This window comes from Drosophila willistoni, chromosome 3R, assembly GCF_018902025.1.
Source record: "Drosophila willistoni isolate 14030-0811.24 chromosome 3R, UCI_dwil_1.1, whole genome shotgun sequence".
NCBI lineage: Eukaryota > Metazoa > Arthropoda > Insecta > Diptera > Drosophilidae > Drosophila > Drosophila willistoni.
This window is the reverse complement of record NC_061086.1, coordinates 29,265,851-29,292,790: the sequence shown is the minus strand read 5'-3', so window position 1 is coordinate 29,292,790 and position 26,940 is coordinate 29,265,851. Positions and strand designations below refer to the sequence as shown.

At 39.3% G+C, this 26,940-nt stretch overlaps 1 protein-coding gene across 3 annotated transcripts in view; it reads left to right on the top strand.

The window, feature by feature from the left end:
* Positions 1-26,940, top strand: part of LOC6649532 (homeobox protein homothorax) — a 112,226-nt gene that overhangs the window by 77,537 nt on the left and 7,749 nt on the right. For all 3 annotated transcript variants that reach the window (XM_015177063.3, XM_023179728.2, XM_023179727.2), the window contains exons 9-11: positions 9,853-9,948; positions 14,892-14,915; positions 25,456-25,604. In XM_015177063.3, coding sequence (XP_015032549.2) covers positions 9,853-9,948; positions 14,892-14,915; positions 25,456-25,604 — 269 coding nt within the window. The remainder of the gene's footprint in view (positions 1-9,852; positions 9,949-14,891; positions 14,916-25,455; positions 25,605-26,940) is intronic.

Sequence of the window (26,940 nt, the reverse complement as noted above, 5' to 3'; positions counted from 1 at the left end):
TTTTTCTGCTGACTGGAAATAAAAGAAATGTAGAAAAATAGGAGAAAAAAAACAACAACAACATTATGTTGTTGCTGCAGCGGCTCTGTGTGTGTGTGTGTGTGTGTGTGAAGCATTTCCTTTTGGTAGCAGCTCCATTCGGTTTTATATAAAGAACGAGAAGGACGACTAGGACACGACGTAAACGAGAGCCGGGCAAAAACAGCAAACGATGTCAGAGTCGGAGACGTAGATGAAATTGGAGTCGGATCCGCAAGTTCTCGCCAATACGCATACAGACAGCTGCCACACACACACACACAGATACCAAAACACATAGACAGACACATGGGCTAGCTTTAGAAGAAGGAGGAGAAGAAAAAATCTCAAGCTTTTCTTCATTTTATATGCTTTTAATTTTATTTTGGTTGCCATTTCTGCAATTTGCAGTTAAGCGAACCACAATAAATATATATAAAATCGTTATCTGCTTTATGGCCAATACCAATTAAATGGCAAAATTTACTTAAATGTAATTCAACAAGTTTAAACAACAGAAATTTAAATGACAGGCCAAACACACACAGACAGTTAGAGGCAGAGGCAGGACAATGCCAACAAACTGTCAACAAAAGTGAGCTGAAAATGCAGTAGTAAAGCAAGGATACATATTAACACTTTAAACAGGCAACAGAGAACAGTCTGAATTTGGAAAAATGGCAAAAATTGCTCGCGGGCTCCATGACAAATGGCACAGTCGATGTGTCTGTGTGTGTGTGTCTGTGTCTGGCAGCCTAAAACGCAGTCAAGCAGTAACTAACCAGCCAACCAAGCAACCAACTAAGCAACACACACACACACACACACCAACATACTAATAACCTTACTACCCATACACTTATCGATTATTGTAGCATACTTACAGGCGTAATTTGTGCTTGTATCCTTTGCTTTTCTCTCTCTTTCTGTGTGCTCTTTTGATTTGCCCCCCGTCATGCATACAACAACAAAAAAATCTCTTCAAATGAAAGTCATGCTTATGTTTCATATTTTTGCCCCCTCCTTCAATTCATTGATATAGTCAAAGGACAATTTAGAGAAAAGAAGAAGAAGAGGAAAATGATATAAGCTTTTCTTTATGAACTGGTAAAGTTTAAGCAGACATACCTTAAGTTTTGCCAATGTTTTTCTCATTGTCTACTGTGGCAGTGACTATTTAACACGCATCATGGCATGAATTTTATAGACACACACACACAGACACACACACACACACTTACACATGGGGTGTGGGGTGGTGTTTGGTGGTGATGAGAGTGACTGACTGTAAAAAAGAAAAACCAGTGTCAAGGTTAACGACCAATGAATTTATTTTGCTTGAATAAATTTTACGATAATGAGGAAATTGTCGTTGTCGTTTTGGGTATTTTTAATGGTCGTAATGTTGGCGCTTGGCTTTTGCCAATGTTATTGCTATCTGCGCCTGCGTGAGCAACAAAGAAAGCAACACACACAGTGAAGAGAGAGAAAGAGAGAGAGTGTATGTGTGTGTGTGTGGGACAGAGAAAGCATAGCATTGTGGCTAGTGTGTGCTTTATTAAAAATCATCAGACAATTAAGTTCATGCCTTTAAGTAGTTGTACATTTTCCTCTCCAATGTCCTTCTCTTCTTTTTGCTTATCAGAAATGCCGCAAACGTTTTTCAATTTCCGCCAGGCATACAGCCTGAAGTTGTTCTCAGGCCTTTTCGGTGGATGACGACGACGGTGAGGATGATGATGATATTGGGTTAAGGATATCTTGCACTTACTTACTCCCTGCCAGCAGTCATAGATGGACATCATGCCAGTGCAGTGGCAGGCAGCAAACTCCATTTTACGTAACATTAATTCTGTGATTTATTAGGGTCACGTGACCATCAGAGAACGGACGGCTGAGTGAGCAGTCACGAGTCAGACAGGCGACCACAAAATAGCTTTCCAATATACCAAACTTTATACATACTTACGGTACAGATATATATGTATATATATATGTATGTGTATTCCCCCGATATGCTTACCAATTTAAATCAAGTCGTGCAAAAATTGACTCAAAGCATTCGCGCATTCTATATTTAAAAGTTGAGTATGAACATATATAAATGGAATTTCTTGTGCGTTTTAAATGGAAATTACAAGCAGGTAAATACACAATACACACACACACACACACAAGCACACAAAGGCAACAATGGAGAACAAGTTCCCTGTTGCTGTTGTTGGTTCTCTGGTTAGGTGTCATAAAGTGCATTCACATGAATGCGATAAAGTTTATTGTCAGAGGAGAGGCAACAACAAGAAAAATTAATACCAAAACATTTGCTTCCCGATGTTGTTGTTGTTGTTGGTGTTGCTGGTTGGCTGACTGGCTGGTTGACTTGCTTTTTCGCTGTCCCAGAGATCGCACACGCCTACGCAAACATGTCGCAACTGTCATTTCAGCTTAAGTTGGTCCATTGTACGTTTATATTAGTCGCGGGCCTGCATTCAGATAAAGAACCTCCATGAGATGATGCTGATGCTGTGTGTGTATAAGTGTGTGTGTGTGTGTGGGAACACGAGACAAGAATTACGAGCTGCCTTTGCTGACTTTCAAATTCATTTCAAGTGTAAAACGATATGTGGCAGGAGCAGGAGCAGGAGAAGCATTGCAAACTGCAGGATGTCGCCCCAAAAACTGATGACAAACCAAACCAAAAGACGAAAAAAAAGCGAGATACAAAAATTGCATAGCTTAAGTTACAAGTCATGTTTGTCATGTTCCTGTTTTAATTTTTCGCTCTTCCCTCTTGTCTGCCGAGGTGTGGCCCCAAAAAAACAAAAAAAAAACAGAAATAATGTTTGTTGAATTTAAGACTTAAAGGCCAAAAACTAAAGCCAACAATTTTTTTTAGATAAATCCATTTAGAATTAGAATTTTTATATAAAAATTCATTTCATCCTTATGCACCTTCTCTTGCTGTCTCTCTCTCTCGCTCTTCCTGTCTCTTTCTTCCCCTGTGGGCTTTGTCTCCCTCTATATGTATCTGCATTATTTTCATAACTATGAGCGAAAAGCTTTTTCATTTAAATTAAGAGCAACAAAAAATTGCTAAAAATTCTACAAAATTCAGTTAAAGGTTTCTAGATACCCTTTAGAGAGTTATTAGAATCACATGACATGTTTGAAATAAATTTGATTTTGTTTTTGAATGTGATTTTAATTTTCTGATGTTGGATCTTATTCATTTTAATTTTTCTGATTTAAAAGTTGATTTTTTAGGCAATTTATTTGATATTTATAGCCCTTTTATATGTTTTTAAAACTAAATTGTCTTCAGTTAAAGTTAATTTCCAAAAACAAAGGCAAATTACAGGCATTCGATATACTCTCTCAGTTTGCAGGGTATTTAAAACAAAAATACTTTGGCTATAGAAAATGTTGTGAAAACGGCAACGGAAAGCAACAACAATGGCAGCGACAGAGCAAAAATAGATAACTGTTGTTGTTGTTGTTGTTGTTGTTGTTATTTTTTTTTTTGCTGCTCGTAAAGCAGCTGCAGCAGCGCCACCTTCCGGCCATGATGGCCATATAGTAAAACAAGAGCAGCAGAGACAGAGAGAGAGAGAAAAAAAAAACCGGCATTATAAAAAAAAGTGCAACAAAAAAAATGGCGCACTACAAAAATTGCATATGAAATTGTTTGTGCATGTGAATAATTACACAAAAAGCAAAACGTTGCCATAAATAAAGCAACAACAACAACAAAAGCAACAGCAGCAGCAACTGCAGCTCATTGGAAGGGGTTTAAAGAAGGAGGAGGAGGGGGAGTCGGAGGAGGAGGGGCAACTGGGTGAGAGATGAAATGCCAAATGCAATTTGTGAGATAAAAAAAAATGTATGTATATAAAATAAAGTGGAAGTTAACAAAATAATTAAATTTACATGGCAAAAGAAATGTAAAGTATTTACGAATCTTTACAAAGAGTTTAAATTGCAGAATAAGTAAACAATTTATGATGAATTTGCCATTCCAATTCAAGTCCCTTTTATTGGCTAGAAGAAAATGTTGTACTTCAAAATATTGGCCAAAGTATTTTTCTATAGAATAGAATGTTGTTAACTTGGCCATTGATTGTTGTCAGGTTGGACATTCTGTGATAAGAGTTAATCTGATAATCAGAAAATTGTTCTACCAAAGTTTTTTTTCTGTTTCGTCTTATCAAAATGGCAAATTTTGATGAAATTGTTTCAAGCCAAAATCCCCTCAACAATTCATTGATTCATTCATAAACCGCATTATCGAAGACTTATTTGAAATTCTATTTTCAAATGGGCGAACCGTAGCCAATTTATTAATCAATACTACGTGTTAACTGGGCTTATTTTTGGGTTATAACCAAAATGTGGGAAAAAACAACTAAATGACCAGATATGTGCACCTATCTATATATATATTTATAAATAATTGGTTGCTTTTGTTGGTATATATATATATATATTTACGAGCATTTCATATAGATACGTTTTTTTTTTCATTTGGTCGTTACACATTTTTGCATTTACAACTCCAAAAGTCGCCAGACTAAAAGACTAAAAGCTCTGGCCCTGCGGCTTTTTGGGTGTTTCTCTCCATGTGTCTGTATTGTAATACTCTCACAACGAAGGGTATTACAACTATTTAAGGATGGAATAATCTCAACATGAGGAGAAGATACTCCAAAGACTTTCGCAGAGATCTTTTATTCGCAGCTAATCTAAGTTTGGGACACTTAAAGTTATAGAATTACTCTATCCAAGTAATTGTTAACGAAATAAATACTTTTTAGAGCTAATTCTTTTCTTCATTTAAATTGAATGACTTCGTAGCATAGTTTCCTTTTGAATTTCTAAGGGTATAGAACTGATGTCATAGTTAAAAGTTAAACGGTCTCTTTTTCTCTTTTTTTTCTTCTTGGTTTTCTGGTTTTGTTTTTTTCGTTCGTTTTGTCTGTTTCAGTCGTCGCATTTGTTTTTGGTTTGGGCACAACGCACCTTGCTATACCCGTTCCCATATATACAAAAGCCGCCGACGGCAATGCAAATGGCCAGAGCCAGAGCCAGACTGTCGCAGCGTTTTTGGCCAGTCAGAGTCACATATGGGCAGTGCCACACGACCAACAACCCCAAAAGATACTTTCATGCAAATTTCCTTTGTGTTCCTCGTGTTGTCGCCTATTCATTCATAGTTGCCATTGCCATTGCCACAATGTGATCATTAATTCCGGTGGCACCTGCCTCAAAGATCGTATGAAACGAATAACAACAACTAACTTTAATGTATCTGAAAGATATAATAATCATAGAAAGAGAAAAAGAAAGAGACACGCCCATTGACTAAGTTTATTGTGTTGGCACAGAAAAACCACCCTCAGAATTTAATTCATCTGTCTCTGGCCTGCCTCCTGCTTCAACCCACCTCTTCCTCCCCCTCCCCCCTTACCCGACCATTTGGTTTCTCTCACACATTTTACGCGCTCAACCAATTGGAAAATTTACACGTGCAAAATGTTGAAAAATTGTTGCGGTTTATTTCATTTTATTTTTGCATATTCTTTTCTTTTTTGTCGTTAATACCCTGTATATATGAGATAGGATAGAGTATTGCTATCCTGGTTAGTTAATACAAATAAAGGAAAACTTTAAAGATGACAGAAGGAAACAGCTTTTGAGCAATTGGAAAGATTTCCAAAGGGTTTTCTGCAGATTTTTGCAACCTCTAAAACTTGGTTAGACCTAAATTTAGTTACTACAGGGTATCTCAGAGTCATCTACTCAAACGCTTCTATAAACACATATATCCTGAGTTTTGTTGTTGCTTTTTTTGAGTGTCGCACAAAATTGTTGGGCATAAAACCGAGAGAAAAGCCAAAATGAAAATTTCCACAGTAACATTTTCATTTTAAAGCTTAAAGAGTTGTTGTTGTTTTTTCCTCTTTTTTCGTTGTTGTTGTTGTTGATGTTTCTTTATTTTTTTGTTTGTTGTTTTTTTTATGTTATTTAAATGTGTGAGCATTGTTGGTGTTGTTTTGTAATATTTTTAATTTTGTTCAGGCAGCGACATAAATCATTTTGTCGCGCATTGCAAAAATTCCAAAAGAGCAAAGCGAAAAAATTACAAAAATTTTTAAATTAGCTCGCACGGGAATGATGAAGGTTGGAGTTGCTTGTGTGTGTGTGTGGGTTGGGGTTTTTGGGCGTTTCGGAATTAAATTTTCATATGAAAAACTCAGCAACAACGACGACGGCAACAATGACTGAGAGAAGCCCCTAACGTAGGGGAAACAAAGCCAAATAGTAGAAAATTGGAAAGATGAAGTTGCCCGTGATAAAAACTAGAGCTAGAGGAACTGGGAATATTAGGAATAGAATGGCGGGGGGGAGGGGAGGGGCGTTGGGAGAGATGGCCAGCGGATGGTGGTCTTCTTCTGTCTGCTGACGAAAAAAGCAATTTTCAATTTTTCTACACAAAAATGCCAAACATGCAGCAACAGAAACAGCAGTTGGATGGGGGGGAGGGGGAGGGGGTGGGTTGGCGAGAGCTTGTGCTAAAAACTTTGACGACAGCAGCGGTACAGAATCGGTGGATATATGTAGAAGGGACCCATCCAACATCTGAGGGGGATAAGGAGGATGGGAGAGAGTGGGAGGGGCTGGCGTTTGCGCCTTGCAGTCACTGGCAAGTGATAAATCATTTCAACTGTCACTTTCGAAACACAATTTTATCTAAACACACACACACACACATACACACACACACTCGGAGACAGACAGAAAGAAAGAGAGGGTGATAGAGAAATAGACACACACTCAAACATAACTGTAAAATAGACACTCATATTCTGACTATGAACAAGAGGTGGAGGTGGGGGGTGGAGGGACTAGCGGTCTATGGAAAATGTGGAAAATTCACGGGGGGCTGTACATATGTATGTCAGTTCTTCTTGTGTTTGGCTTTTCGTTTACTGACTGCAACTGCATTTGAACTTGATGATAACAGAAATGCATTTTTGCCTCCTAATCAATGGCCCTAGCGCCATTTTTATCAAACACTCTCAGCCACTTCAGTCTGGCTATATCATTATGGTTATGTGTTCTGATCTGAGAGAGGGTGAGAAGGAGTTGTCGGCGGGGGCGGGAAGCGGGGGGACTATACACTTAGCAAGAGTGCCAGCTAAATGACAGCGAATGGGGTCGATACAAAAATAGTTTCACCTATTTATAGATAAATGAATACAAAAGACAAAAGAAAACTCAAAAACAACAAGACAAAGCACAATTTTTCTCTTTATGCTTTAAAACATGCGGGAAAAACACGGGAAAATTGGAATACTTTTGTTCTTATTAAAGTTGTCTTAGGCAATTTTATTGATTTAACATTGCATAACTTGGTTAAATCGACTAACAAAAATCATTAACTAGAGAGAAAGAAAAATAGCTGCTTATTACATATTATTATTATTATTATTATTGACTCGCAGGCGGCAAATGAATTCGCTTTGAATTCGCCTTCAATTCGCTTGATTTGCAGTTGTGTTGGTACATTTCTCTTTGCCCTCACTCACTAGAGTAGCTTCATCTCGCTCGCACTCATCGACACACACACGCAGAGAGAAGCTCATGCTTGGCCAGCAATGGCGCTGCCTTCTTACGATATTAAGCAAGCGAAGACTTACGATACGATAAGCCCAAAATGTATTGTGGAGGGGAAATACACAACATAAATGAGAAAATGAGTGAATGAGTATTATGTGCGTGCGTGTGTGTGTGTGAGAGAGTGGGAGACTGAGTGAGTGTTCTTGTGGCGCTGCTGCTTCACTCTCTTTGGCAGCGCAGACTGTTTGGCTGCTGCCTTTTCAGTTGTTGTTGCTGTTGCTGTTGCTGTTATTGTTGTTATTCTATTTCTTTACAATAAAAACGACAATAAAATTTTTAGTGCAAAGATTTATGTGCGAACAATTTGGTTTAGTTGCCCGTTGTCTTTCCCCCTTTTGCCCCGCACTTTACCACGTGCTTCTTGCCCATGAATTCGTTTTATATTGAGCTGATTTGTTAGTTAATTATATTATTGTCTCTTTCGATTTTTAGCATGAACAGGAACAGGTATAATAATATTTTCTTTTCTGTCTTTTAATAATACACTTTAAAGGAGAGTATATCCACTTGATAATCATAATTAATATGATGAAATGGTTTTAAATGGTTTTTTTGCTCTTAAATTATTAGAAACTTAATAATATTTTCGATCACAAAGCAAAATTAAGCGATGAGAATTGATATAGTATCAGAAAATATGGAAAAATCAGAGTTAGAGCTTGAATATTTATATCTTGAGATTTTGAAACAAAAAATTATGAGTTATAAATATAAAATCAGTGGCGGATCTGAGGGAAATGAGGGAAGTTTCTTCAAAAAACAGTTTCCTAAGTCAAATTTTGATATCCTAGAACGATTTGCACTCTAAAATGCCAGAGTTGCTCCCTACTGTCCGATTCCCCCTAACAAAATTATAATATAGAAAGATTAAAAAGATCTGATGAAGCAGTAAAAAGATGATATTATGGGGAAAACTTCAAAGTTAGAGTAGTTGTTCTGAATAATAGATGTATTTAAGGACAAATTCAAGTGAATTTTGATAGATTGTTTATAAAACTATTGAAAGTATGGTGTCAACCCTCGATTTAGATTGCATAGTCCATTCTCAACCCCCAATGCTCCCCCCTTTGACCTGGCCTGGCCACCCGTCTTGTGTGTACACGATAAACACCCCACAAAAGCGTCCATAAAACGTGCCCATTACTACCAAGAAAATTGCCCATTAAGGAAAACGAAGCAGCTCAAAAGTTGCTGCTGTTGTTGTTGTTGTTGTTGCAACTGGCCAAGGCAAATTTAAATAAAGGTGCGTCGTCGTCGTCTCCCTCGTTGAGCTCAAGAAAGTGCTTAAAAAAATAATAGAAATTGCTGCTGCTGCTGCTGCTAAAGAAAAAATGAAGACAGGAACAAAAAATACAAAAAAAAAAAAAATTGTATATGGAAAGAAAAGCAAAAAAAAAACACACACAAGGGTGGCTCTTTGTCTCGCTCACTTTGGTCTCTTGGCACGCCCCTCAATTTTTACCGCCCAGTGTCTTCATTGTGCTTTAAAGCCAATAAACCAAATTATTATTAGCGCCATTTTCATTCTACTTTTGGTGTGGTGTTTGTTGTTTTCTTTCTTTCTTTTAGCACTACGTATTTCATTTAAAGTTTTATGTTCTTAAAGTGTCCATTAGAAGGTTAAGAGGGGTGCAGCATTTTGTTTTGCCTTACAACTGGGTAATTGAGTCTTTAAAGTGTGTAAAACAGGCAGAACAAAGTATCTAATAAATATGTATTTTTGATTAGCAACAGAAAAGTCTGAATGAGAAGTAAAGTCAAGGCATTGCAACTGCAATTGGTAGGCTCACCTGTCAAAATGATATTTTGATGAAAGCCTCACGGTTATTTATCATATATATATATATATTATCTATGTATGTATATATGTAAAGACTACTTACTGGGACCGTTGGCTTAACACATTCAATGGCAGCTGTCAATGCATCGATGAGAAGGCTTTAGGCTTGACAAGTGTGTCAGTCGGTGGGCTCAAAAGGGGCTAGCAAAAGTAGCTTAAGATCTTAGCACATCTTGTCGTATGGTATCTACATTAAATATGCTTTTACTGGCATTTGCTTATAAACACAAACACACACACACACATTAGTTTAATAATTTTCCTTTTCATTTCATTTGATTTTTGTCTAATGAGCGGCTTTTCTATCTTAATTTCAGGACGATGGTGTCGAAGAGAATGGTCCTCACCTGCCGATGCTCGAAATGCAGACGCCTCCAGGCGATTGTATTCCTCAGTCTTCCTTGGTAGTCCTGGTAAGTGAAAAAAAACAACAATTATATCAATACTTGTTAGTTTAGTTAAGATTGACATGGCGAGAGTTCATAATTTTACAGCTAGAAGCTTTTATTTTGGTTTTTAGTTTTTTTGGGGGGGAGGGTAAAAATCCCATATAAGATCTTGACGGCCAGATTGTGCCAAAGAGTTAACGTTAATGGCAAAATACTAACAATGGCTGCCTCTCTGACTCGACTCGACTGGCCTGCCTTGCCATGCCCAACCAAATGGAGGAGAGTAGGTAATTTCTATAATGATATACGAACTAGCTGGAGCCCAACGGCCAAACAAAAGCCAGTTCCCAGTCGAATCGAGTTCCAGCCGCCAGTCCAGGCCATTTTAAGCCCAACTGGTTGGCAAATGTTATGATGCTGATAATGGTGTTCATGGCGAAACGATGGCCGTTACCAGCAAAACTGTGGCCACATCCCACAACCATCATGGATGGGTATGGGGATGGATCAGAAATAGTATCAAACTCCGACATAGACATCGGACGTCACAGACGACCGAGAGGCCCATCCTCAGGCCTCCTTTTTCGACTTGGCATTTGGTATGATGGTTAATTCCATTGTTCAATCTGGTCTAAATCCAAATGCGTGCCAATAATAAGCCAAACTCCACTCCCTTCTCCTCTCTCTGTAACTATTTTGCTGTGTATTTTAATAAAGAGTATATAGCTTGGCCTGCCATCCAAGCGCGATTCTTTCTGCCTGTAATCAAAATTCCATAACATGGCCAAAAGGCTAAGCCAACTGAGCAGGTTGCTGCTGCTGCTGCTGCTGCTCACTCGAGCAATTCGTTAAAGTCAATTTGCAAATCATTTTTCCATTGAAACTCAATCTACGGCTACGTGAAAATACCAAAAGGCAAAAACTGAAAAAAAAAACTCCCGAGTCAGAGTCAAAGCCAGAGTCTCTGAGTCTCTGAGCCTCTGCTTGGGCCATAGTCTTTGCCACAGCCTTTTGCCGCATCGATAATAATGATTTTCTTTGAAATGCATACTTGAGAGAGCTCAGCCAGGTCTGGTCTTGGCCATGGCTTAAAAAATAAGAATAAGAAAGAAAAAGGCAAAACCAAGCAAACTGACAGACAACTTTGTGTGTGCCCCCCCCCGTCCCCCTTGGCACCTCTATGGCACCTCAACTCAACTCATCTCATCTCTTGTGCCCCCCCCTTCTTTTGGGGGGCTTCTTTCGATGGCTTCGAACGTGGTGTAATAATACTAAATTGTTGCTGATTATCCTTTTGGCGGTTTGCCTTTGGACATCTACGGGTCGCTTCAGTCTCTTTTGCATACATTGGGGGCTTTAGCTCCTCTGAAAATGGCGTCACAGTTGCTGCACATGCAACAACAACAACAACAACAATTCGAGCATCATCTTTGGGTTTTGGTTTTGGGTTCTTTGGCTGCTCTGCATCTCTATTTCGCGGCTCCTTCTCCTCGTCTCGTCTCCTGGTCGTCGTCGTTGATTTTGAAAGAAATCAAGCAAAAATCAAAGCTAAAGCCGACAAAAACAACAACAACAACAACAGTTTAGACGACAAGAAGGGGGGTTGGGGTGGGTAGGCCAAAAGAAACCTCTTCACCTGGGCCCAAAGTATTCAGAGTTTAAGTTTTGTCTGAATGTTGAATGTTTTGTAGGGACCCAAGGCCCACTTCAATAGTCACATAAATAGACTTGGAGTCGCGCTTGAGAGTCTCTCTCTATCTCTCTCCCTCTCTCTTCTCTCGCTATGTGTGTGTGTGTGTGTGTTTGGGTGTTTGTTGTTTGGGGCAAAATGGAAAATCGTGTGGTTTCTTTTCATTACATTGCAAGTTTTTCTTCGGCTTTTTTTGTGTGTGTTTTTTTTTTTGGGGTGCTTCATTTTTATGCTTCACTTGGTTTTGCCTTGCCTTGGCTAAGGCTTTGTCGGCACTTGAGCACCAGCTTTAGCTCCAGCTCCAACTCCAACTCCAATTCGGAGACTGGCTAAAAAATAGAAAATGAACAAAAAAATAGGCAAAGCAAGCGTTTTTCGCGGAAAGCTTACTTTGGTAATTACCGTTAAATGACCCAAGTCCAAGACTCATAGTCTCATAGTCTCTTAGCTGTCAGCTGTCCACAGAGTGTGTAAGACAGATAGAGAGATAGAGAGAGAGAGAGAGAGAGAGAGAGACAGAGAGATAGTGTAAGTGGTGTACACGCAGACGCAGCTGCTGCTGCTGCTGCTGACGATGACGACTTTAAGCCGCCAACTTGGCGCAGTCCTTGACAATTGTCAACCATTTGGCAGCCTCAAGGCTGCTTTGCCGTCTGCAAATTAATTGTGCTCCCCTTCACCTGTTCCTCCTGCTCTTCTGTAGCCACCACCTTGCCGTCGTCGTCGTCGCCGTCTCCATGTCAGAGACCCAGAAGATGTCTCTTTGGGCTTACAAATTTTGCATACCAAATTCTTGATTTTGTTTGTGCAAAGTTTTTCGTTTTTCGTTTTACCTCTTCCCCCCGCCCAATGCTCCTCTCCATCATGGGAGTTGCACTTTGCATTTTAACCAACAACTTCCCAGGCGAAATCAATTAACAAACAATAAACGTTTGTTGGCCAAGCCAGACACGTATTTTATTTAAGTATCTAGAATATTAAAATGGGATCAGACACGACAAAAGTTGTTGTTGTTGTTATTTGGCGGACAATATATGAGAGGACGGGGAAGAGGGTGAAAAAATTGAAGCACTGCCTCGGCGACATTCATTGAAACGTTTTTGGAATATTTGAGCAACTCTCCAAATGTTTTGCTTTCTTTTATGCGTTTGCCACTGCAGTGCACAAAGAACGAAACACACACAAACACACACGCAGAGAATCCAAAAGATACTTTTTTTGTTTTTTTGGTTTTTCAAAACAAAAACGAAAAACAAAAAAAAAATGCAATCGCTGTTAAGTACCGCAGAGCTTGGGAAGCCGCACCAGGCCTTAATCTGTCGCAATGCTGAGAACTGAGAAAGAAGGCTTTAGCTTTAGACTCGACTGGACGGGATGGGATGGGATGGGATGAGAAGGGACTGAACGGGACTGGAGTGAAGTGGACTGGACTGAAAAAGAGCCACCCAGAGGAGAGCAATCGCTGGCAGTCGCCACATTGCCATCAACTTAAGACGATTATTTATGAACTGTTCGCTTCGGTCGGTGGTAGGGCAAGCAACTTTTGTGAGGGGGAGGGGGGAGGAGTGCAATGGATTGGTTGGAATGGATTGCAATGGCTGCCACAGTCACTGCTGCTGCTGCTGCTGCAGGACACTGACATCGACTCGACAACAACAACCAGTCCGACACCGACACCATGTACAATGTACCAATGCGTGTTCGATGACTTAAATGACAAGAAAGCGTCCATTGCCAAGGCGAAAAAAGATGCCAACCAAGTTCACAAAATACTCTTAGCCATGTTATTACAAAGTGACTAAATGACTGGGCCATCTCAATGACCAGAGAGAGGATGAGGGGAGGTTACTGCCTCAAATGGCATAAGAAGATCAACAAGCTTCTTCTTCAAGTCATCAGAAGCTAAAATGTAAAGAAATGTTTACGAATATTTCAAACTGATGACCAAGTTGATGATGATCTTGGCTAGTCTACCTTTCGAAATCGCCTTAAAACATATTAAATACATTTGCATAATGCTTTAAGCCACATAATAAAAATCTCCATAAAAAAAAGAAACAACAAAAAACACACACACAAAAAAATGGCAGAAACTGAAAATGATTTGCGTGCGAAAATGCCCAAAAATATAATACGTTTTGCAGGTCGCCCAAACAAAAAATTTGACTAACCAAACAAAAAAAAATTAATAACCATAATATTTGGGAAAAGGCAAAGACTAATAGATACCCTAAGACAACTAAAACTAAACTCAGAGAAAGGAAATGGAAGGAGAAATACTTCGATCTTCTACTTTTGACTTTAGTTTAGTCTCCTCAGAGACAACTAAAATCATATGACTTTCTAGTCAGTCCTTACTAAATAAAACATATATTTGTCCTTAAATAAAAGAAGCATTTATCTGAATTTGAATTTTGAGATATAAACTCTGAATACTTTTCAAAAACTTTTCCTTCTAGTCATTAGTTAAATCTTGAAAGAAGTCAATTTTTCGGATAGCTCTTAAACTATCTTGAATCTTTTAGAATAATTGTATATAACAAATCTTTAAACCCTTTTTGATTTGGTTTATTCCTCCTCCTTTTGATGGACTCTATATGCTCTGCATTTATCTAGTTACTGAGTATATTTTTACCAAAACACAAGCTCTATGGCTATAATATATAACCAAGGGTTTTAAAGTCGTATCCAACTGGATTCATCTCTTTTATGTGTTTGTGTGTGTGTGTGGTTTTTGGTTGGGTTTTTTGTTTTGGCTCCATTGCATTTGATTTGCTCCAAATATTTTTGGTTCACACTTGGCGTTGATTCCAAAAAGGCTTCACATAGTTTTGATTGATTGCCGCCGCATCCCTTGCAGCCCTTCACTTTCCACCTCATTCGATGTGGTGGGGTCTCTCTCTATGCGTGTGAGAGTGTGTGAATATATATCATATTTTTATAGCAACAACAACAACAACACTAACAACAACAATTTGCGGTCAACAAAGTCTGCACGAATTTTTTCAATTTTTTTTGTTGGAGATTTTTAGTTTTGTGTTTTTGTTTGCTGAGCCTTTTTTTTTTTTGGGGTTTTCTCAAAATACAGCAAGATTTATTAGAGTTCCCAGTTCTTGGAGAGGAATGGAGGGACGGGGGGAGGTCTGAGAAATTTTCGTGTTGAATGTGTTGTTTAGATTAATTTAATTAGATTCTCGATTAAGAGATAAGCTTTTGGGCTTTTTCCCACTATAACTAACTAACTAATATTTTCCATCATTTCTTTTTCTACTTTCAGACAATTTTGGAACGAGTGCCAGCGGTAAGCTTTCCCCTTTACATATATACATATATACATAGTTCTCTTAAGTTAAGTTTCAGCAAAATGGCCAAGACCAACCAACCAACCAAACGGCTAACCCCAAAATCAACCAAGACTGAAAATTGTATGGCTCTGTGTGACTGGCCAGCAGGCCGCGGACGACTTTGATGGGGCTTTCATTTAGCGTTTGACAGGACCTATAATTATAAACGAGCATAACCCATCATCAGTTCAGTTCAGTTCAGAGAGGGGTGGGTAGGGGAGGGGGAAGAGTGTAGAGGTTGAGTCTACAACGAGAACAACTAAATGCTGGGGTATATAAATTTTCTGATTAAGAGCCATCTTATCATTATTATAGACTGTGCGCACGCTCGGCCCTCTTGAGGGGATCTCAATGGGCATGGGACTCCCAAGATAGGTGCTGGTGCTGGTGGGGGGTTGGGGTTAAAGTAGATGTGAAACCAAAACGAGAAACGAAAAATGAGAAACAGAAAAAAAAGAAAGAAGAAATACCAAACCGAACCAACGAAACACACATTTCAAAATGTAGCCGTGCGTGAGTGAGTGTGTGCGGGTCTCCGCTGCTTCAGCCCCGTTTCAGGGCATTATAGGATTTAGTTTTTGGGATTTCGATTTCTCACACACACACACACTTACACACATGGAGTAAACCGATGAACATGAAGATGGAGTTGGAGTTGGAATTGCTTGAAGAAGCATAAGCAGAAAGAAATGTGTAGAACATATTGTATAGTATGGTGCCTGGCATTGGCATTGGGACTAGGGAGTGGAAACGTTTGTGGAGTGGAGAGGAGAAGGGCTACGCTGGGGTTTCGTTTCCGAAGATTTCCTGTGAAATACTTTAAGCCATACCCATCCCAAGAAGAAGAAGCACACAAGTATAACCCAGAACGAGATGTTTCTGTTTCTGTTTTCGGTTTTTTGGTTTTTTGGTTTAAACATACTTGAAATTCTTGTTTCAACTTTGTGACTAATGCCAATGGTGGGGGCGGGGACGAAGAAGGCATGCATCTTCCTACAGATATAAGTATATATATATATGTGTATTTTGTGTGTAATTTAATACGCTTTCAAAATTAAGAAAAACACACACACAACACACACACACACATTATATATAGTATCTCGAGATATGCTTGGCAGGCATGAAAGGTCACAGCATAAGATTTAAATTTGAAATTAGTTTGGTCCACGTTCTTACAACATTTGTTGTTTTGTAGTTTGGTTGGTTTCCCCTGCCCCCCACCCCTTGCGACCCCTTCTCTCTTTGGTTTTGGAAATATTTCATTATTATTAGACAGTTGTTGAGCAGCCTCCAAGTTAGAATCTTCCATAACCTAGGCAGGTCATTGATTTTTATTCAAGAATCTCATGTTGTTGATGTATGTGTGTAAGTGTGTGTGTGTGTGTTCCTGTGTGTGTGTGTGTTTGTGATAATCTATGCTGCGACCGCCTCATGTTATTAACTGTAATTTGCATATTATAAAACAGAAACAGAAAATTTCAAGATACATTTTTTTTAGTTTTTAGTTTGGTTTTTTGTTTTTTACCTCATCTTGTTCTTGTTGTGAATACCCTATAATCATAGTGTAGCCCTTGGGGTATATAGAAATCTTCATTAGTGACAAGAGAGAGAGAGAGATAAGGAACCCCGGAAAGATCTACTGATATATTTCCGCCATCTTCTTCTTCCAAGAGTTTGTTAGGGTATCTCTTGGGTCGTATTTAGATTTACTACCCTCCTAATTCTGGCCAAAACGCCCCATTTCCTTTCTTAATAAACCATTTTGTTGTTACACAGCAAAGGCAACAGCAACAAAAAAAAAACAAACACTTTTTTCCCTGTTGTGTTTTAGCTTTTTCCATTTTTTGCGCACTCTTTTGTTCAGTTTTCCCCTCCAATATGGCCGACACAGTCAAAGTGCAGCAAAAATGGTCGAGAGTGAAAGAGTGAGCAGGCAACTAAGTAAATGACAGAGTCAGAGATAGTGTGTGTGTGAGAGAAAGAGAGAGGGAGAGAGAGTGAGCAGTGGAGAGGAAAACGTTTTTGCACTTTTGTGTTGAAAGATTTTCTCACATGCAGCCAACACATGGCTTGGCGGGGGGGAGGGACGAAGGGCCATTGCCTTCGTGTGTTTCGTGACTGATGCGTTATAATTTTCATGCTGTTAAAAAAGCATTTTCAGTGTGTTATTAAAAGCAACAAAAATAATAATAATAATAATAATAACAAGAAGAAGAGGGCCAACAAAATGACTAACAGACCAACCAACCAACCTCCCCTCCCCAGTCCCCACCCTCCATTGGATACTCCTTGCCAATCCTCCAATGCTTCAATGTCTGGTGGATGTTCTTTTTTTGGGAAAGAGTCCTCCCGTCTCGTGCCCCTTGGGCTTGACTTGACTTTGGCGCGTTGTCTGCGCTGCAATTTTGATGTCAAAAATCAACTGCAGATATTCCCTTTTGTTGAGTTGTTGTTGCTGTTGTTGTTGCTGTTCAGTTAAACGAAATTACACGCTTATGAATTGCTTAATATCATGTCGAGAATAAAGAAAAAAACAGGAAATTGCATCAGATATAGTTTACCGAGACATGAAAGGTATGTTTTCTTTTCAGGAGATAGAGAGAGGGAGTGAAGGAGAGGAAGGAACATGCTTAGATAAAAACTTTACTTTTTAAATCAATTCTGACATTTAGTTATGTCAGTGTCTTTAAATGTGATTCTTATAAAACACGAAAACGAACTATTTTATTATGGATGGTTAACTCATTTAATTGATTTTAATAAACGTTAGAAAAGTTGGCCAAACTTTTTAGTCTCACGTGACTTGGCAAGAAAAAAAAGAAAGCAAAAGTCGCTTCAAAGTTGATTTAGTACAACATTTTATAGAATTTTTTAATCATTGAATAGATTAAGAGCTAATATGAGAGTTTAATGGGTGTAAAAATTGTAATTCTATAGATTTTTTAATGAGTTTCAGAACTCAAGAATTAACTTAATTCGTTTTTGGAAAACTTATAACTTTGTTCAAACAAAATCATCGTTCAAAAGGGCCAAAAGTCAATAGGTGAGAATTTATCAAAACTGAATGATTCGTTTGGGGTTTTTGAAAGTATTCAATATGTCTCCAGAACAGTTTGTTAGAAAATCCTTTATCAAAAAACTCACTTATGATAAAAATACAATCATCAGGTTATTAAGAATTTACACTATCCATTGAGGCTTGTATTGAAATCCGATTAAAAGTTATAAAAATAACCAACAATTCAGGATTGTATGTGGTTGCACCCAAATCAAATGACGTGTCAATGTGAGTGACTCTCTGCCATAGGAATTATAAACTCCGACACTCCGAAAGGAGAAAGACAAAAATAACACCCGAGAGCCAAGAAAATAAACAAATTAAACGCATTGCCATTAATCTTTTCACCGTTCAGCCCAAAGCCCAGCCAATGGGTCTGAGACGTCTTTGGTGGCTTGTGTCCCCAACAAATCCCAAATCCCCTCGTCCCCTTGCCCATCCAGATATTCATATAATCAAGGTGAGATGCATTTCAACATGTCTCATAAATTCGTGGCCGGATTGAGCGCAAAGCGCACACAAAAATCTTGTCCAGACGTCGCAACATTTCTGTATGGATATTTGCATAAACTCGTGAGGAACTGCTTAGCGGGGTGGAGCGGGGGGTTATAGGAAGGAAACTGCAGTCAAGTTAAAAGACAACAACAGTCAGCAGTCAATCCACTTTATATACACATACATATATATGCATATCCGTAAGATATTCTCGTATATATCGGTATATACTGTATATTTCTTTAACGGCGTTCATAAATTTGGCAAATTTGACAATTATGCGCATTAATAATAAATAAAATTGACAATAATTGAATTTGAATAATTTGATTTTGCATATGTAGAAAAGAAGTGGAGAGACTTTAAGATAGACAAAGAGGGGGGGCAGGAGTGTTAGAGCGGAGAGGGTAAGGGGGGAGGTGCAAATAACAAGAGCTACATATGGAGCTAATCTGCATATAAGGCGGTTGCTCTGACAGCGTTTCAGTCGACTGTTTTTTTTTGGTTTTGTTTTTTTGGGTAGGCGTGAAAACATGTGTTGGCTTTGCTTATATACTTTTTGTTGTAGTTCGTTGTTTTTTGTTGTTGTTGTCTGTTTTTGTTGCTTGGAATTTTAATAAACTTTTAAGTTGTGTTGCCGATATTTTTTTTTCTCTCGTTGTTGGCTTCCTTAGTCAATTTTTTTCGTTACCGAACAAAACTGAACAAAAAAATCGAACACAAAAAAAGCGAAAAAAAAACTCAGCCACAGCCTGAGAACTGATGTCGAGTCGACTCCAAGGCTAGGCTGTTGGAGCTCACCATCTCAACGAACCGCAAAAATCCGTATAAAAATAATGAGGCATGAACATGTTGCTGCAGCATCCCCAGCAACAACAACAGCAACAAGCAACAAGCTTTTTGCAACATTATTATTTTTATTATTATTATTATTATTTTTTGTTTTTTTTTTGTGTGCCGGTAAAAGCAAACAATGCAAGCAGCCGACAATGATGCCGGTCCAGACTCAAAATATTGCCGCGGATCACACAAATCCGCCATAAAAAAAAACGTATCTTATATATAAATATATATATATAGATATATATATATTGCTTGCTATCGAACATGGCAAAGCCAAAAGGTAAAGCCGCTTTTGTGTTAATACCTTCAAACTGTGTTGCTTGTGTTTTTTGCTCCTTCCATCTCTCTCTCTCTGAAAGAGGTAAAAAATATGGCCACAAAAAATTGGTATTGCAACCTGCAACCATATGCCTGACTTGTTGTTCTTATTGACCTGTTGCCGTTTTGTTGTGGCGTTGCTCGATTGGTGATCCATCATCATTCTGAAGTCTCTCATAATTTGCAGTTTTTCGCCTATGAAAATTGTTAAGGAAATTGCAATTATTATTGAACGCCAGATGGGATGGCCAAAAAGATTGCCAAAATGAGCGAAAGGCAAGTAATTGGTAAATTGTTTAAAGGTTTTCAGAAATCTTAATTCATTTTAGTCAATTATTCACTAGAAGTAATGAAAAGTATTCGAATGAATATCACTTTAATCGAATTTGTCGTCTTTTGATAATTAATAACAAATGAAAGATAGATCATTGGATAACCAAATCAATCTCAAGTGACAATAACAAAAGCCAACATTAAATCCCAGCTAATAGAACACCATTAACCATTGAGTGAGAGATGGGGAAGTCGGGGGTTATTGCAACAACTATAAACAAACGAAATAACATTTTGTAATGTATTTGAGAGATAAAAAAAGACCCGCAAGGCCTGCCATCTATCAATTATCTAAGCGCCGTGCAATTTTTCAATATTTAATTAAGTCATATGCCATCCATTGCTTAAGCTTTATTAATTTGCCGATCATACAGCGTGGAGGTATGTATATAAAGGTAATAACTTTTAGCCAGTAATTGTCAGATGAGACGCAAAATTAATGGCTAGATCTTTATCACGATTCAATAAGGTTTTCATAAATCAAGCTAGAGAGGGGAGTGGGGGGGGGGGAATTGGTAAGAATTGTGTGGCTAATAAACGGAATGTTGGCAGCATTTAACACCTTGGAGGTCTCACTTTTGGACCTAAGCTTCAAGTGTTTGTTTTTCAGCCAGCCACCCACTTGAAGTACAAACAACAACAATAACAGAGATGCTGATGATGATGATGATGACGCCCTTTTCTTAGCTTTTGTCAAGAGTCCATGTGTGTTTGTTGTTGCCGTGTCCATGATTTACTCAAGTGCTCAAGTTGGGGGCTCAGAGCTCAAGCGCAGCTTCTTTGCCTACACTTGAGGGCCACAACACTTCTAGGTGTATATGTAGGGGAGGGGGAGGGGAGGGGAGGGCGGTGTGGGGCACTCAAGTGTTTGCCAAGCTGCAGCTGAAGCTCTTTTGGGCCCTCTTCTGGCCGTGTGACAAACCGTTGAATGAGCATGACTCGAAGGGAGAGACGTCCAAACCCTTGAGCCACTGAAGATGCCACCCAGGGCGTTTGCTGATTTCTTTTGACATGTTTTGAATTCAATTAAAGACCTCAAGAGAAAAAGTCGCACAAAAGCCACGTACTTTACATATATATATACTTATATATAGACTACTCCTTCCACTTTTCTCATAGTTTGATGCTGTTTATTATCATTCTTTTAGTTTTGAGGCAAAACTCAATTAGTTTCCTTCACAAAAAGTCCATGTGTGTGAATGTGTGTGTGTGTTTGTATAGGGTATAGGCGCACACACTCGAGAGTCGATAAGTTTGTGTGTTCATTGAGCTTAAGCAGACTTCCGCCATGTTTCGTTCGGGGCAAAATGATTGACAGACGATTGGCATGGATATTCATATAAACAAAAAAGAAAATGCTCCAAAAGACGAAGGCGCAAAAACTGTTTTAAATGAAAATTCACACATACACACATATACACACACACAGAGAGAAATACACCCACACTAACACACTCTTATGCCTAATGTAAAAATGGAAAGTTGGGCGTTTGGTTTTCATTTGCCGTTTTTTTTTTGTTTTTTGGGGCGGCGGTGAAAATGTGGAGAAAAAGTTTATTTAAAAACTAATTGAAAACTGCTAGCAGGCTTCCCCCCCCCTCCCCTACCTAGCCTTACTTGTGTACAAGTAGTTGGGCAATAGTTTGTAGTTGTTTTTGTTGGACTGCATCTTTGCCTTAATGAAACGTAGAGACAGGGTTTTAGGGGAAGGGAGAGCAAAGCATTTTTCCTACGTTTTTTGTTTGTTTTTCCATTTGCAATTCAGTTCAGCAAATGAAAAGTGCATTTTGTTATTGAAAATAATGCATAATCATGCTAGAAATATTTGTTTAAATTGTTGCTTCAAGTATTTTCTATACATTAAGGAATATAGGGAGGAATTTTCAGTCTCTTTTCCCATTTTTATTTTGGCCGAGCAAATAATGTGCAGCTGGTTGAATTCCTTCATTCAATTCCTTTTGCCTCCGTCTCCGACTCCGCCTTCGTCTTTGGTGGTTCATAGTGGGGCAGGGCGGGACGGGGCGGGGCATTGGGGTACATATGTAGGTGGTTTTTCTTTTTTCTTTTTGGTGGTTGGGGGTTGGGAGGTGGGAGGACTGCTTTCTCTGGCTGTGCGGAAAGAAAAGCCAGCAGGAAACTAAAAATGTTTTGTATGTCCGTATAAAGGAAAAATCGCAAAATTTACTGCAAATTGGAATTTTGCGCAATTGTAGAAAAAAAAGAAGAGAAATGTGGCAAGAAGGAGAGCAAACAAACAACCATATAGCTTCCACCCAGCGTCTCCTCCACTGCACCACAGAAATTTCCTTTTTCTTTTTCTAGGGGTTTTGCTTGCAATAATAACAACATATATATAAATATATATATGCTCACGTCTGTCTTTCTGTCTGACTGTCTATCCGTCTGCCTGCCCTTCCATCGTCTGCAACGTCCTTCGTCCTGCGTCCTTTAAGCCAATAATAAATAAAAATGCTTGTTACAGCAGCCAAAGGCAAAGGCAAAGCCAACCACCCACAAAAATGGCAACGAAAATTGCGACGGCATCAAATTTATTTGCCCAACACAACACAAACTTATAGGGGCGGATAGGTGGTTGTGGTGCTGGTGGCGGTGGTGGTGGTGCAGTGGTCGATGGGTTCCATAAAGTCGACAAAGTTATAGTGAAAATTAATTAAGTTTTGCTCTGCGCTTAACAATTCAATTAAAAATTATCGTCTTGCCTGCATTGGCAACAGCGAAAAGCACTTTCGGGGAAAAGCTGCAGAGATGAAGACGAAGATCTCTCTCTGTGTGTGTGTGTGTGTGCTCCTAATCTCTGTTGCATCCCAGTCCAAGCAACCAACCAACCAACCATGCCCCTTTCTCAAGTGGCACAAGTGCTTTTGCACATCGTTATTATAACAATAATAAGCAGCCGCCACTCTTGCCAAAGATTAATTGTCTGTTTTGGTTTGCCAGATCCTACCACTCGGCCAGATAGATCCCTTGCCCCCTTGCCCCCTTGCCCCCTTGCCCTTCCCAAACGAAATGTAAAATCGGAGCACATACAAAAACATGAAGAAAACGAAAGAAATGACTTCAAATTGTTAAGAGTCGTCGGCGTAAAGTGCAATCCACTTGAAGGAATTTACATATCACCAGCAGCAGCCGTCTCCATGGGCCCCGTCTCCACCATCCACCATCCATCCTCCATCCGCCAGCACCTCCTCATCCGATTGCTCCTCAGTCTCTCTCCTCCTTCTCTTGTTGCAGCCAAATGCATTAATCAATTTCATGTTTTCTTAAGCGCGCGCCCGACGCGATTTGAGTGCCTGGGCTCCATGCCACTCCACTTCATTCCGCGTGGCCTCCTGATCGCCCTCTCACTGTCTCTCTCTCTCTCTCTCTCTCACAGTCTGGGGACGCTTTACGTATGAGTGGAATAATCAATTTCGAGGATCATAAACAACTTTTAATGAAGTTGTTAAGTGCCAGCAGCTAGTTGCTCAATGTGGCCCGGCTAAAGTGCAGCTCACTTCTTGTCCGATAAGCCAGAAGAAGGCGCTCTGTTCTCTGGCCATAATGGTCTTCCATTTGGTCAAAGACGACAGAGAGAAAGAGCAACTACATTTCCACATTGACGCATTTCCATAATTGCTAAATTATGCAAAGCCCATTGAGAGTGAGAGAGAGAGAGAGAGAGAGAGAGAGAAGGGCTCCAACAAGTGTCTTTTTTTCCTTTTTCTTTGTTTTATTTTATTTTATTTTAATTTTTTGGGAGTTTCTGGTAAATTAATTTTACAACTTTTAACTACACTTTTGTTTTAGACTCTTTCCGGTTGGGAGTAAAACGAATTCATTGAGTGAATGAAACCGGCAGGTAGAGGAATAGAAAATCTGTTTAATATTCAAATTGGGTTAGAGTATTTAGCATTCAGTTATCTAACTATATGGCCTTTAGATTTTTTTTTTATGGTTTGCCTAGAAAATCAACAGCATGTCTGGTTGGTTGGTCGGTTTGACCACTCGGCGAACGTCTCCATCGGCAACCAAATTAATCAAAACCAACTTCCGGTTTACGCAAAATGGCGTGAAGTCTGGCACCCTGAATATTTCACTACCCTCTGTGTGTGTGTGTGTGTGTGTGTGTGGGTGTGAGTGAGGCTTTTTTTTTGTTTTTGGGCATGTGCTACTGTGAATTCTTTTACGTGGAAAATTAATGAATGAGTTAAATGAAAAATTAATGAAAAGCAGCCACTTGCCACCGGCTACCATCAAGACGTAGTCGCCTTGGCTTAACCAAGTGGCAAGTGGCGGGGGGGCAAGTGGCAGTGGCAAGTGGCAGGTAAAGGCGAAAGCAAATGCCAAAGGTGTTGTGCAAAAGATAAAGCATGGAAAATTTATGAAGCACTCAGAAGAAGGAACTGAAATGGGTAACATACAAAAGTTTAAACATACAATTCATAGGCGACGCACAATGTTGTTGTTTTTATTGTTGTTGTTGTTGAGAAATATTTGTTTTGGCATACACGGGATCAAAAAACAACAAAATGAAAGAAAAAGAGAAATGAAATTGCGGTTGACGGGGGTTAGTCAGGGGGTTGGAGGTTCCAGGTTCAAGGGGGCAGAGCGTGAAATTATGCAATATTATCATAGATACATATGTATAATAGAAAATAAAGGGCAGGAGGCAGGGTCCCCCCCTGTCTTAGATATATATTGTTTGCATGTACTCTCTCAGCCATTTGGGCTTCCTGTTTCGTGGCATTTGAGTTACTTAAGTGTAACTAAAACTTTAAGTAAACACACAAATAACATACTTAATATTAAACAAAAATATACAAAATCATAGACCTGATGTTGATGATGATGATGATGCTTGAGCCAAGCGGAAATGACTTCGTCGGTAGGTTGGGGGCGGAAAAATGGTAGACAAACAAAAGATAAAAGCCTGGAAAATTTAAATTAACCAAAAATTATGCATGAACATTACCAAAAGCAGCCACACAATGATAAGTGTGTGAGAGGAGGAGCAACTAGAAGGCCTGCGTATGACAAATATTAATTTCGTTTATAAACAAGACCAAGACACAGAATCCACTACAACTACTACTGACCTGCAGTGTCTTAAACGGCAGCCACAAACAATGTCATCCATATGATTATCATTATGCCCTAGAGCCAAGTCAGTTGCCTAGTAAAGTAATTTTATGCTCACTTGACAAACAGCCATAAACCAGAACAACATCAACAACAACAACAACACAAGCAACTGGATAAAATGAGCAAACATAAAAGTTGTCTTGGAGAGAATGTGTAAGAGAAAGGGCAGAAAGAAGTGGATGAGTTGGTGGATTGGTGGGTGGGTTTGCAGTAGTGTAACTATGAAAGTGCTCTGACAATATTGACTTGGGTTAAACTTGACTAAAATCTCTCTCTCTCTCTCCCTCCATCTCGATCTATTACAGGTGATGCTAGCAATGCCAGCATAGGAAGTGGCGAAGGCACCGGAGAGGAGGATGACGATGCGAGCGGCAAAAAGAACCAAAAGAAACGTGGCATTTTCCCAAAAGTAGCAACAAACATATTGAGAGCGTGGCTGTTTCAGCACTTAACGGTGAGTAACTAAAACTAAACGAACTAACTAACCAACTAACCAACTAACCAATGGCAGCCATTGCCAGTCACACACACACGTCAGAGATCTTATCGGGATTCTCGGACCAGTTACATGCAACTGGCCAAAAACAAAAAAAAAGAGAATTTTGTTAGCCCCACCCATGGAGACACCTCGTTTGCTTGATAAGAGACCTCAACTTGCTTATTGTATTTGCTTTTGTATATGATTTTATTTTGTTTTTGCCAAGTTTTGATAAGATTATCGAAATGAGCTCTCCAATGAATGGCTTCTGATCAGACTAAGCAAATAGAGTGAGAGAGAGGGAGATGGAAAGGGGCGGAGGTACAAATTGAGGCGCCAGGAAAAACGTTCGTTGATTTCTATTGATATCCAAGTTGAGGTCTTTAATGATGTCATTTCCACCCATTGGGCCAAGTAACCAATTTAACCCCATACATGAAAAGGAAAATCTCTGGCAATTTCCACTTGTATATGTTTTCTTTTTTTCCCTTTCGGTCATCGCTTCCAATTAGATTTCCATTTTGGGCCATTCAAAGTGCTTAGATAAATGGCTAGAAGAGATACTAAAAACAAATTGCCAAAGCGGAATAGCAAAAAAAAAAAAAAACAAACTATTCAAACCAAAAACTGCAGTTCAAACTTTTTCAACCAACCATAACGGAAGTCCCAGCCAAAGCCGGATGTTGGACAAATAAACAGATTTGTTATGCGCCACTTTATGTTAAGCAGAAGGATGTTCGCCGGTAAAAAGGGCCAGTCAAAGGGAGAGATAATAGACATAGATGTCCTGTCCGAAGGTAAAAGGGTTGCCAAAAGAAAAAAGGAAAACAAAGCTATAAGACTTTATGTGCCTGGTCAACAACTGGTCAAGAAGTAAGTAGTTGCTGGTGGTGGATGCTGCCACTGCGTATGTAAAATGATAAAAATCTTAATGGAATTTCGTGTGTGTGCGACCACCAAATGACCACCAAAGTCCAAGCAAACAAAATCGGAAATTAAAGTTAAAGGGAAATGCGTTTGTTTGTGTGTGTGTCTCTTTATCTGCTCCTGCAGCAGGCAGAGAGTTAGAGAGTTTTTAAAATAGCTAGCCAAAGTCCTCCCACTCCTCCCCCTAATGCTGCCACCCTGTTTCCCCCAGCACCACCACCATCAAACCCTGCGACTTTGCGCTGACATTGATGAATTGCCGTTTAAATCAGCGCATCACTCATGTTTACCCAGAGGCAACGTCTCCGGATCTTCGTCTCGTCTTTCACAGTGCCCAGGCCGGAGGCTAGGCTCAGTTTCAATACAGACGACGATTGCCTGCCTG